General features: G+C 38.1%; 1 protein-coding gene across 1 annotated transcript in view; it reads left to right on the top strand.

Moving 5' to 3' along the window:
* The window catches only part of SPON1 (spondin 1), a 191,289-nt gene that overhangs the window by 55,518 nt on the left and 121,851 nt on the right, over positions 1-13,920 (top strand). Inside the window, exons 4-6 of the mRNA XM_061356650.1 lie at positions 4,453-4,526; positions 5,214-5,336; positions 9,656-9,804. Coding sequence (XP_061212634.1) covers positions 4,453-4,526; positions 5,214-5,336; positions 9,656-9,804 — 346 coding nt within the window. The remainder of the gene's footprint in view (positions 1-4,452; positions 4,527-5,213; positions 5,337-9,655; positions 9,805-13,920) is intronic.

The raw sequence follows: 13,920 nt of genomic DNA on the forward strand, positions 1-13,920 counted from the left end.
AGGGGAAAGCAAATGGATCTCCTCTCCTCTTCTCATAAAGTTCAGACAATGCTGGATGTTGGAGGTGGTGATAAGGATTCAAGCAGACTAAGCTGATGTGTATCTTGTGTAAAGTCTTAAAAGCTTTCTTAACTCTCTGTCAAAGTTAGCCTTTCCATTGTTAAGTGGGTTTCTTAAGACTCAAAACCAAAGAAACAATCTTTAGTTCAAATCAGAACTTTTATAGAGGAAGAAGAACTATGTCAAAAAAAAAAAAAGGGAACAAAAGGTAGTGATAAAACCTAGGCAGATACACTGATCAGATGCTTGGGTCCGTCTTCAATCTAGAAGCTGGTTATTAAAACAAATAATATTTAAAAATTTATTTGATATGTTTTCTCTCTGAGCATTTGTAAAATTGTGTAGTGGTATTTATTATAACATAACAATATTCTTCCGCTTAGAATCAGTCACAAAACTCCCATTTAGATTGTTGGCTCTGTCTATAATTTCAAACACAGCTGAAGAGACAATGACTCGGAAAGCTATGAAGCTTTTGTTGTTAGAAAAGGAACTGTTCCCGTGACATTTCACAGTGACAGGGCAACTGCAACCAAAAAAAATAAGTACACTTTCAGCTTCAAACAGCATTTCTATGTTTTATTTTTAAAATAACTGCTTCTCAGATTAAATACTCATAATAGTTATCTGCAGATTTGGGAGCTCCTTTATCAAGCAGCTGATTTCCTGTTTGTTTGGATTTTGTAAGCGATGTCTTGTTTGGTTCATTTGAATAAGCTTTGGCAAACCTGTTCTTTAAAGTTATGTTTAAAGCAGAGGATCATAGAATGCTGTAGGTTGGAATGGACTTCCGGAAGTTGTTTAATCCACATCCCTGCCTGAAATGGGTGTTGTTACATCAGGTACCTTGAGGAGGTTGCGAAGGCATCTGATCAAGTGTTGAATGGCTCATGGGGCCTTGAATGTCTAGGCAGCCTTTTTCAGTGTTTGATCACTTCGATTGTCCTTGTGGTAGGAAAGATTTTCCTTGTATCTGCATGACATTTTTTGTCTCCACACTTGTCTGTTGCCTTGCATCCTAGCACCATGCACTTCTGAGAAACATCTGGCTCTACCTGTTCTGTATTTTTCCTATAGGTAGTTGAAGACAACAAGCAGTAAGATCTGTCCTTTGCATTTTCTTCTCTCAGCCTCTCCTCAAACATCATGGGCTCCATTCCTCTAATAATCTTAATGGCCTTTCACTGGAGTTTCCCTAGTAATGTAGTGTCTTTCTTTAACTGGGCAGCCCACAACTGAATGTAATACTCCAGATGTGGCCTCACAATTATCAAATGGAGGGGAAGAAATCCCATTCCTCTCCCAGGTTACTAAGCTTTTGCTGATACTCCCCCCACCTCCCCAGGAGGCTGGTGGCTCCTGACCCAGCAGCTATGGCATTCTGCTGACTCATGGTCAGCTTGTCCACCAGAACCCCCAAGGTGTTTTCTGTAAAGCTGCTCTCTGGCTAGCAGGTGCCCATACCGTACTGTTCTAACTGCATTATTCCACCCTGTGTGCAAGACTTTGACTTTTCATGGGGTTCATGCCAATCCGTTTTTTAAATCTGTTGGAAATCAGCCTGAGTTGTAGCCTTACCCTCCAGCATGTCAACTGTTCCCTCAATATCCTTTGCAAACTTGTTGAGGTTGCACTCTACCCCCTCATCCAGGACATTAATGAAGATGCTATTGCCCCTACTGTCAGTCTTGGAGGATGGCTGCTGGTAACTGGCCGCTGTATGAGAAATTAAAGCATCTTCATAATGTGTGAGTTGTGGCAATGCATATACATTGCAGCTCAGATTGCTCTTACTTTGCATTTTATTAATCATCATACATGATTTTCCAGTTGCATACTACAGTGTTTGCAAAACCTGATTGATGGTGTATAAAAAATAGTATGTGTTTCACTGAGTCTGTATGCAAGTATTGGTTTTCAATTGCAGTGTAGCACACAGAAAGTCTTTAAAGTTGTCTTTGGTTTGCAATGCAAAGACTGGAAAAACTAAGGTAGCGTGCCACAGGCTGGCCATTGGGCTCATGTTCTTGCCAACAGTTCTTTTAGTGGCTTTGTTTGCTTATTTTTCTCCTTGTTTCCTGCTGGAAACCTTGAAAAAGATTTCTCAGAAATCTTTCATTCTGCTTCTCACATACTTGATCGGTCTCTTCTGGCAGTGTAAACTGCTTCATGATAGTTCTCATGTTAATATGAAAGACAGATAGGTTTCATTTACTTTCTATTATTTACTACAGGCTCATATTTATCCCTAGTGTAAACACTGCCTTATAAAGATGAGACCTAGGAGTTGCCCTTCACCAAATACTGGCAGATCATGTCTTTGCTTTTTGCAAACATCAGTCTTGCTCTTCCCTGTTTCACAGTTTTTTACAGTGTTGGTTGGTGGCCTGTGTTGTCATTTACTACATCTTCCTCTAGGAGTTGCCAGCACTACTATGGATGGGAGCGAGCTGTAGTTTGTGCACCCTTTCAGGTTTGGTCTAGCTTTGAGAAGTTTACAAAACCCACATATTCTCCCAGGTGCTTTACAATGTGAAACAAAGGATTCCTTCTGCTCCTACTCTAGCCTTGTACCTTGGCAAAGAAAGCACAGTACAATTGCATGTTAATTTTGGTAACTGGAGTGGGACAATTGCCAAGTTCTCAGTCAGTTTTCTAAAAACCTGAAAGATTTTTTTGGGTATAGACTCTGGGCTGGATGTAGCTCTAGTCTGGCCATGCTCATCATCTTCTGTACTTGTTGGTAGGGGTGGCAGGTGCATGTGCCCTGGCTAAAGCCCCACCCGAAGCCTTGGCCAAATCCCACTAAATCTTCCCCTGAGACAGGCTCCCGGGAAAACTCACCCATGTGCACCTCTTGTCCCATCCACCCGGTGGCGCTGGTGGTGCAGAGGCAGGAAGCAGGTCCTGAGCCCATGGGGTACGTGACCATAGTTGCTCACTGGTCAGACTGGCCCAGAATATGAAGGAGTTCCTGGGGCAGCCATTCTGAGCTGCTGCTCCTCAAAGCAGAGCTCCTGCACCTGTGTGCTCTCCCTGGGATCAGGAGCTGGTTGAGGGGGAGCCCTCCCTGTGGAGGTGAGTGACGGCACACGTTGGGTTGTTGAACATTGACTGTGAGAGCAGCAGGGTAGTGGTGAGTCCATGTGACACCCCACATGACACTTTTTTTCTGACTTCAGTTAGTATGAGTGAGGAGCAGTTCAAGTTATCACAACATAAATATTTGACTGCAAGGTTAAGCTAAGACAAGAATCTGGCCCTTGCCATGTAGAGTTTTAAAAAGGAGTGATGGTACAACACATTGCTGGAAGAATGTGCTTCGTCACTGATAAGCACAGAATGCCAGCTCCTGAAGAAGCTTCTCCTCAGAAAAACCTGTGTAAAGAATGTCTTTGACTTTAGCAAAATTCTGTTTTCTTATAGAAAGAAGATAGAAGTTTACATGCAAATTAAATTTTTATAGTTAAAAAATAGTCAAAGAATACAGTTGATTTGATTAGTACTGGAAGGGGTCACCCGAGCCATTTGAACCTATTTTCCAATTGATTTCGATATTTACCATATGGTGGTTACATGACCCTAATCATTAAGGAGAACTTGGGTTGGGTGCTTTGCTGACTTGAAGATCTTTGATACAAAATTCAGTTTATGTTCTCTAAGATGGGAGGCTAAACCTCAGCCAAATTTCATCTGTACCATTCCAGCTGTGAAAAATAAACCTGCATGGTTTTGCCTGGATCATTTTCAGGTTCAGCCTCCTTCCCCTCCCCCCTCTGAGGCTCACAAACTCACTTTTTTTTTTTAACTATAAGCCTTAATAAATTATTCTGCATTTAATTACTTGAAAGTGGCATGTCTTCTGGAACCTTTGAATTGCTTTTAAAGACCTTATCTTATGCTACCTCTTTTTCTGTGTTACGTGATATTTGCGCTGAATTACTGTCATATATCAAAAGTACTTGTCTCTTCACAGTGCCATGTAATTTCCTACAAACAGCTGCTTGCTTTAGCTGTACTGTTGTTTCTGAAATTGAATACAGTTTTAGTATTTCAATATGATTTGATTGAAATATTGCATATTCAGTTGACTGTCATGCATTTCAAGAGCAGAGAGCCTCACCCTATGACTGTGATCACTTCTCTGAAGGTAATAACATTCTAAGGTTCTGAAAATGTGATGAAATTCAAATTCAGTTTGAATTAAAAATATCCTATCTGTAGTCCTGTATGTATATGTGTTGTTAGAAGATGGAAATATGGCTAGGTCTTAGCAGTCCAGTTCTGTCCTTTTGCTTATTTATCATGCATTTTCTCCTTCCTTTAAGGAATAAATGTATTTAAAGCTTTCTTTTTTTCCCCTTTCTTTGTTTTTTCTCTCTCTCCTTATAGGGCCAGTATTGTGCAGAAGCGCATAATTTATTTTCAAGATGAGGGTTCTCTCACCAAAAAAATTTGTGAACAAGGTAGGGTAAAGTAAAACATCTTTCTGACCTCCTTGTTGTGTTGTACATATTTCTCTTAACTCATTATTTCCAACTAAAAGTTTTAGACCTTGAACAGTCCAGGTTCTATTTTGGGATCTTCTGTTTAATTACGTTCTTCCTTATCACATATACTGCTCCTCCTACAGTTTTCCTCGTCTGCCCCTAAATGTGATACTTGCAACTTTTTATCTGGTCTTCATATGAAACCCATTTGTTTCCGGGGCGCTTAGTTTATTGAATCCTGGGCTATTCCATCCTTTCCTAAACCTAAGAATTGCAGTTGGTTATTGCTTTGAAAATAAATTTGTGTTATTTATGTGCTTTGGCAGTCCAGAAAATTAAAGCCTATTGTGTTTTTAGACCAACTGAGTTTTTTTCCATATCAGATAAGAACTAGAAACAAATCTGTTTCAAATTTAGGATGACTGGATTAGTAGTGCCTTCTTATTAAAAAATGCAGATTTCAATTATTACATCCACTTATTTGTAAGATCCAGGTACTTCAGGGTTCAAGTTTAAGCTAGTGTAGCCCAACTTAAAAATAAACAAAAAAGGTGATGTGTTGGAATCACATTTATTTCCTGTAGCATTTATTATGTCAACATTGTGGTCATCTACTGAGTTTGAGTGTAACCCTTTTCAATGGGTATGTTGCTGCTTTTTCAGACTCAGCCTCAGAAGGTGTAACTGACAAACCTATTTTAGATTGTTGTGCCTGTGGAACAGCCAAATACAGGCTAACTTTTTATGGAAACTGGTCAGAAAAAACACATCCCAAAGATTTTCCACGTGAGTATTATTCTTTTGCTATTGTTGTACCATATAGGGACTGTGAAGAGGGTTGAAGCCTGCTGTATGACACATTACTTATTTACAGCTCATCAGTGCAAATTATGAGATATATGGAATATATATATAAAACATTCAGTATTGAAAATCCGTGAATCTTTTTTGTGAATGTTATTTGTTAAAAATAAATTCTGTTGATTTGTCTGATAATTTGAGTGGAGGCATGTATGAGATCACAATTTCAAGATTTCTTTGTGGTGGAAAAGTTACTTTTTTTGGCTTATAATCTACAGTTAGGAAATGAAATTTTAAGAAAAAGGCCACCATGGATGGACAGCACACTGACATTTTGATATTACAACCATGCCAATCTAACCACTATGTTTTCCTTCAAAGTCTTTTAGAAAGATTCTAGTTAGTTTTGGTGAGCCTTGAATCTTGCTGCCCAAGGACACTAATTAGCTATATAAACCTTTATAATATCGTCTTCTTTGTCAGTTTAATAGACAAATAAAATATGGATTCTGAGCTTTGCCTGTTTTTTTTTAAGTTTCTGAACTACAGAATCAGTATTCTTGTTGCAGTAACCCAAGTAACTGTAAAGAGCTAAAGTTACAAAATCGTGTATTATGCATTTGTTCCTTCATAACTGACTCCACAGTCTGTGGTAATAAGGGTTAGGAAACAATTTGAGAACATGAGTCTCATTTTACTGGTCTTTAAACTTTGTTCTGTTGTCTGTGGCTGATACTTATATAGACTTCATATGTCAATTATAACTCAAATACAGTTTTTGTGTTAGTCATCTCAGGGTCTTAACAGCCTAAGAAGTATTGCTTATGTTGAGTCTCATAATTTTAAGTTGAATCCAGCATTGTTCAAATATTATTTGTCAGCATAATACATGGGAGATGAATAAGCAAGCCCAATAATTGCAGGAATGCCCTTTTAGGTCGCTGCATTATTTGTATATCTGCTGAGTGCAATATTATCCGCATTATTTGCATGGATTCAGCTGGTGGTTAGAAATAGTGTATGAGAAAATGATGGAAAACTGTGAAATTACTATGACTTAATGATGTAATATTGGGGTAAATGGCCTTTTCTTTTAAAACTAAGTCAGTAAGCACATAAAGAGTATGGGTGCATGAATGAAAGTAAGCAAGTTGTAATAGTTTGCCACAATATTGGACTCTTTAGACTGTCTCTCCCCACTGAGAAAGTCGTGAATAATATTAATGTTAAAAAGAAAGGGGGGGGGGGCAAAATGAAAAGCATGTAATGCTAACAGGTTTAAGCCCAGTAAGAACAGCTGGTAAGATTTTATGTTGAAATTTCTGAGTCACAAAAAAGATCTCATCCAAATCTAATGATGTTAATAATGAAAACTAGCCATTGATGTTATTCTTTAAAATGTTGATTTTGTGGAGTAATTACGTTAAAATAAAGAGTTATTCATGATGGCCTGTTAAATCACTAATTATTTGCCAATGCATCACATTAAAAATTCTATATATATCAGTATGGGTGAAATAGAAAGCAGGTCATTATACTTTGCACATTTTATTTATCTTTTGATTTGCTTTAAAAATCCCTGAACAATAGGTACTCCATTGCTTAGCTTTTCTCCAAAGAACTGCTTTTGCCAAATGAAGTATTTTCTTTTACTATTACACAGAAACATTCCTGCAATGTACAGCACAACCCTTTTAATTCTTGGAAACTATTCTGAGGTTGTCCTCAATAATTTCAATAATTTCACATTTATTATACTATTGCAATTAAAATACCTCTGTTCCATTAAATTTAAAAGACTTTTTCAGAGTTATCAGATGTGTCTATGAAACATTGCTTAGAATGAAACTGCTGCAACACAGTCTTGTTCTGAGTGTGCAGACTGAATGGAGAGAGATCTAGCACAGCTATAGAAAGGGTTCAGAAGCTAATTCTTGAAACAGTTTTGCTCTACAGAGCCCATATCTTCAGGGAGAGGTGTTTGGTGGAAGAGACCAGGCTCTGATTGCAAAAAGTTCAAATTTTCTTGTCCTGTTCAAGATAGAGAGGGAGAGAAGCTTTGGAGCCCATGGAACAATTCATTATCATTATTACTGAAGACTTAAAGGCACTCTGGTTCCTCTCTGTAGTGCTGCATTTTTCTTTTGCAGGGACTGTGTGAATTCTTCCCCTTCAGTAAGCTTAAGTGTCACAGTCTTTCAGGGAAAGCTGTTGTCTATGACTTGTGAGATCGTTAGAACTGTGTGCTAGGAAGAAGGCAAAACTGGTGGTCCCATCACTAGACCTGAATGACAGTATCTCTCGTTTGACAAAGTGCCAGTATATATTTAAGGAACTACTAAGTCTTAGATTAGGAAACCATTGATTGACACTGTTGTCTCCTGAACTATTACCTGTGGGGGAGTGGAGGTTTAGTTATTTTGGGTATGATTTTGGTTTTTGCCCTCCATATGGGGCTCAAGTACAGCTTAGCTTTAATTGATTCTGAAAACATCAAGCCTGGCTATAATTCAGGGCTCAGTAAGTGTACTTTGGTACAAATTTAGCGTTAAGGAAATGATAGAGGCTCTGCTGTGTTGCTAGGCCATCTCCCTTATCAATCTGTTCTGCTTGCCATGCTTTTTTAGCTTTCTTTTTTCCCCTACCATTGGTTTTCATTTTTTATTTCTAATCTATTTTCTGTTCTCCTGTGGTTAGGTTCCTGAATCTGACTATATCTATTCAATTCTCTACACTGTCTTTTTCAATGTCATTGACCCACCTTTTACTTCTTAAATTTGCATTCCTCTTATTTACTTCATTATTAATTTTTCATTCATTTATTCTAGTGTCGTGGTTTGAACCCAACCAGACAGCTTTCACTCACTCCCCCCCCAGTTCTTGCCCTCCCCCTACTCTTGGAGGGATGGAGAGGAGTATCAGAAAGAATGCAACTCCCACGGGTTGAGATAAGGACAGTTTAGTAACTAAGGTATAACACAAATCACTACTGCTACCACCAATAATAGTAATGATAAAGAAAATAACAAGGGAAGAGAATACAACACCCCATCACCAGGCGACCGATAACTTGCCCCCCCCAGCCCGATCAAGCACCAACCCATACCTCCTCCAAACCTGCAGTCCACCCAGCCCTTCCGGCTAACTCCCAGTTACATCCTGGGCATGACGTGCTGTGGTATGGAATACCTTTTTGGTCAGTTTGGGTCAGGTGTCCTGTCTCTGCTTCCTCCCGCCTCCCCTCATCCCTGGCAGAGCATGAGGCCCACAAAGTCCTTGGCCAAACCAAAACATCATTGTTTTTCAGCTCTGTTCCCAGCTGAAAGTCAAAACACAGCACTGCGCCAGCTACCGAGAAAAATGACTGCCACTGCTAAACCCAGGACATCTAATTTTCAGCTGGTTTTGCTGCTATTCTCTACATTTTGCATTGAAAAGAAAAAAGTTAAATATTATCTCACTCCATCATTCTGTCTCACTCATCTCCGAGTCTTTGCATTGTTACCAGACTGTCTGCTTATATGAGCAGTTAATTTTCTCATCCTTTTCCTTTAAGCATTCTTTTTCCCAATATCTTTGCAGAGTTATTTGACACTTAAGTGAGTTCAATTTTGTTTCCAGGACTGTGGGACTTGTGTGACTCCTTATTTCTGCTTGACTCTCTTTTCAATTCGATCAGACTTCTATAAGATTTTTCTCTTTAAACCTTGACATTTTATTCTTTTTCTGTTCAGCAAGACAAGAAACAAACCAGGAATCCTTTGCCTAGCTTTACAACTCTTACACTGAGAAATTTGAACAAGCAAACTCAGTGAAAATAGACCTACCAAAATTCACTTCTTTGCTCTTTTCCTAAATTAATGAGCACCCCTACCAATGGAAACAACTTGCTGTTAACTTTTGGGTGACCACTGAAGTCTTCCCTTGCAAGTTCCATCCCTCAAAAGATATTTTACATGGAAAGTTAAAATTACTTAAACTTCCTGAATTGAAGTCTTTGGCAGAGAAAAGATATCTGGGAGGCTGCTTTGTTAGCTGGAATACAATCTTTCTCACCATTGCTGCCCGTGTTGTTATATCCAGTAATTACTGACATTTTACACTGTATTTCTGTAGTTCATTGTCTTGTTCTTATTACTCTAAAGATATGGTGTATTGATGTAGTGGGAACTGGCAGCATGCAGAAACTTGGTGCTGGTGAAGACTGGGCACTTCAAACCTTGCACTTGAGTAACAAATTAGGAATTGTGCTTTGAAGTTGTTTGGATTATTAATTTTATTTTATTCCCCTCTCTCCCTGATAGGACGCACCAACCACTGGTCTGCTATCATTGGTAGTTCTCACTCAAAAAACTACATACTTTGGGAGTATGGAGGGTATGCTAGTGAAGGTGTCAAACAAGTTGCAGAGTTGGGATCCCCAGTTAAGATGGAAGAAGAAATTCGACAACAAGTAGGTGTAATTTAGTGCATACTTTAAAAAAATGCATCCTGCCTTGGTCTGCAAGTGATTTGTCATTGGCAATGTCTGTGAATGTCATTTTGCCAGTTTATTTTTGGTTAAGCAGATTAGGAGAGCTGCCTTTCTCTCTAGGCTTATTCCTACTCTGGCAGAAGTTTTTGCTTGTGAAAGGACAAGTAAGTTGCTGTATTCTGAACTTAGAAATATCTGTGTGTCATGTAAGGCATAAATCAGAGGTAGAAAAGTAAAGATCATCTTTCTGGGCTTAATTATTGAGGCACTTATAATTTGTTAAAGGAAGACCTTGAAGACTGCCAGCAGGATTCCTTATTCCTTTGTAAAGTGGTGATTTTTACCTTATAGTATATAATAGCATTTAGATTTTTTTTTTTTTTTTTTTTTTTTGCTGATATGCACCTTATTTGCAGTTTTCTGCAGATTCATTCAAGTTAGAAATGCTCTTACAGGAAACTGAGGTGATTTTTGTTGCTAAGCAGGAGAGCTTTACACAACTGTGCTAATAAAAACTGATGAATCAGGTTTAATGGTTTAAAGGCAGAAGAGCCTTTACAATTTATCATCTTACAGGGGATTGATTCAGCTGAACAGAAATCAACCTCTCAAATAGTTTATAGATGATTTTCATTTTGTTATGTGAAGTAACATGCAACCAAGTAAGATCTACCAGGACATGGTGATGATTATTATTAGGATGTCTACCTCCATGAAGTTTAAGGACTCACTAGAGACCAACCTCAGTTATAAGACAGAAAGGATGCAAATATTATTACATATAATAGAGCTATACATATGATTTTATGTTTATGTATGTGTGTGGGCAAGTGCATATATAATATATAGTTATCATTGCTTTACATGGGAGAGAAAGTAGAAGGTGCTCCCAACAGTGTATCACCTTGTACAATCAGGACAGAAGGGAAAATGTGTTTGGTAAGAAGAGTTAAAAGCAGAAAATTTGAAGACAGATTTGGTTTAATGCAGTCTCTGTTAGAGTCTGCTTTCCTGACTTCCTCCCAAGCTGATTAAGTAATACAAGAAAAATTAAATAAAACCAGTTTATAACATAATAGATTACAGGGGATATGTAGGGGAATATGAAAGGGAAAAGCAATGAGAAATTGGGTGGAGGGGGAGATATGATGATTGGGACATTACTCTTTTTCTCATAATAAACCTTGGTGTACCGGGGGAAAGAAAATAGGCCTTGATCATACGTAACGTGCCTTTGCAACTTTACAGAGAAGTGTCTGGATTTTATCCTAGCAATCCTATATAAACCCATATAGATGACAATTCTAGTACTCTATATACCACATGTGATTTGTCATTTTTGCTGCTTTCTTGGCAAATCAAGATTTTCTCATAACAGGGCCATTTGAAATAAAGAAACTCAGCTTAATTAGTATCTTTGTACTAAAAGAGATAATTTCTTTTCAGTCTTCATACATACCTTATAAATAAGGGTTTGAAACATCTGAACTGTGACTATACAAAGATTACATCAGCTCCAGAAGTAGCAGGGGCATAGGGAGAGTATGGGGTGAAGTACAAGCACTGGTGCAGTTATGAAAGGTCATACTGAGCATCAGTGGAAGAGGCAGTGAATGAAGAGAATCTGGTAAAGAATAAATACGATGACTCTCTGCTTTCCAGATTTTTAGTTCTTTCTCATTATGTGCCCTGTATGTGCAAAAAGGAGGTGTATTTATATGTTTGATGCAAATCAGAGGTGATTGTGACTTTTAAAATACATAAAATAGCTAATTGGCTACAGTTTCAGGGGCTTTTGAAATTGGAGCCGAAATGAACGGATGTCACAGTTCATATCACCATCAGGCTTGTCCAATTGCGTCAGGCCTGCAATAATTCCACTGATCCTCCTGGTTCAGTCTAATCCAAGCAGTGACCTAGGGCTGTGATTGGATTTTACCTAGAACAACATGGTGTATCGACAAATGCCATAAAATTTTTATCAAGTTCATGTCACTTTTTCTTTCATTTTAACATGTCTTAAAGCTGTGCTAGTATTTTTGAGAGAAACTGAGGTAAAGTCCTAGAATGGAGACAGCAGAGCTACTAATGCCAGGAGCTAATTTGCCAACATTTCATTCAGGCTTCCAATATCCCTGCCAATCTTGAAATCTGATAGCATTGTTTCCTCCTGCACACTTCTCAGTCTATACCAGAATCCTTTTACCCATTTTCCATTTCTTATTTTACCTTTATTTCCCTTATCTGTTGTCCTCAGAGCCTTTTGCTGTGGGGTGGTGGGAGGATGCAATTTGTTAAAGCCACTCTTCCAAGCTGCCTTTGTGGTTTTTAAAGATACAAGAAAGGCAATTTCTGTTCTTAATTCTGGTACCTGGACTCAGACACCTGTGCAGTGGCATGGGGCTGGAGCTGTAGCCGTAGCCCTTGCCTGCAGCATGCTCCCAGGGGTTAGCGTACTGCTCGCAAGGCCAGGCTTGATTTGGAGATCTGCTGTATGTCTGCTGTGTTGTGAAGGCAGTTTTGTAGGGGAACACATAAGCACATATTTATGTAACCAGTATCTGTGTCTGTGTTATCCAAGATTTTGTTAAGGAAAAAAAAGTAATGATTTTCATGAATTATTACTAAAAAATTACCATCGATCTATGAAACAAAAAAAAAAAGGGTTTATTTAAGCAGAGTTTTCTTAAGAAGTATTCTAGCAATTATGTCATTAACTAAAGATTCTCAAGCGTGAACATTTCTGCTCTCTATTTGACAGACTGCTGAATCATCATCAGCTTTTCCTCTTGACTGAGCACCTTCAAGTGCTCTGATGTGTGTTGTTACTGTAAAGAGCCTCTGCCTTATTTTTGCATGAATGGCCCTGGGTACTGTAAACTTCCTTTGTAGTTTGTTTGTCTGGAAGAACTTAAAGGAACTAATCAGCCTCTCTGTTTAACTTTTCCTGGCAGCCTAAAGGAAAGCCACAGCAATGAGAGTTTTAGTAAAACAATCAAGTGGTTGATGTATGCAATAGGATAATTCATGCGTTATACTTCAGGGGTTAAAAATGAACAGAGGATGGAAAAGGAATTTGTGAGCACAAGAATGTTCACTGACCTCATGTATCTCTGAAATGTAGTCACTCTTTCACTTTGTTTTCAGAAAGTCTGATTTCTCCAGAACCTGATATTTGATAAACTTCCTGGGCAGAATCAAATATAGAATTTGAAAGGGGAATTCTGCAATCATATTGTGATTGCTCTGTTTAAACAAACAAACAGGTGGTCAAAACATGAACCAGAAAGAATAAAGCATAGTGCTGAATGTGATATCCTGGGTAGAGGAAATGAGATTAAAATAGAGACACGGTTGCTCCTCTTTGATTTAAATGTCTTGAACTTTAAGAGAACTCATTTGGTTTTGCCTAATTATTTTAGGATAAATGCTATGTCATTTTGCCACCATTAAAAAAAAAAAAAAAGTGAAACATGATAAGTAATATTCTGTACCTTGCTGCTACCTCCAGAAAATACAGTATGCATTTCTTGCTTATTCCTGTGGACACATAGATGCCATTCTTACAGGTTTGGTTTAATGCTCTTTGAAATGTCAGTAAGTGGGATGACTTTTTGTACTGTCTTTAGTGACCTCAGATTAGAGCTGACTATCCCTCCAGCCCTTTCAGAAGAGCAAGTTCTGTTTTTGAGAAAGATGCTGGTAAATTCTTTGACACATGATAATTTAAGTTGCATGAATTAATTGAAGATGAAACCTGAAACATCTGAACGCTCTACAGAATAATATTGTTATGACTCTATCCAGACATTTATTTAAATATAGCCATGTAATTAAAAGACAAAAAGAGATTAAAAAATAAAAGTAATTTCATTGTTGGATTTATCCTGTTTAATTGATTCCCCCCTCCTCCCGTCCCCCCCGATAAATGTAACTTCAGTATTTCAATCAAATAGTGAATGTTTCGTTACTTGTTTTGTAACAGAGCAAGATATTGTTTCATAGAAAAAAGGGGTCATTAGGTTTTTCTGACTGAAGCTGGTAAATCACCTGACTTACAAAGTAAAATCTGGAGTGTATTGATTGCTTCTTTGT

Source organism: Neopsephotus bourkii, unplaced genomic scaffold (genome assembly GCF_033783945.1).
Source record: "Neopsephotus bourkii isolate Nb327-2 ecotype Australia unplaced genomic scaffold, CSIRO-AGI_Nbou_v1 NB_860, whole genome shotgun sequence".
NCBI classification, from domain to species: Eukaryota; Metazoa; Chordata; class Aves; order Psittaciformes; family Psittacidae; genus Neopsephotus; species Neopsephotus bourkii.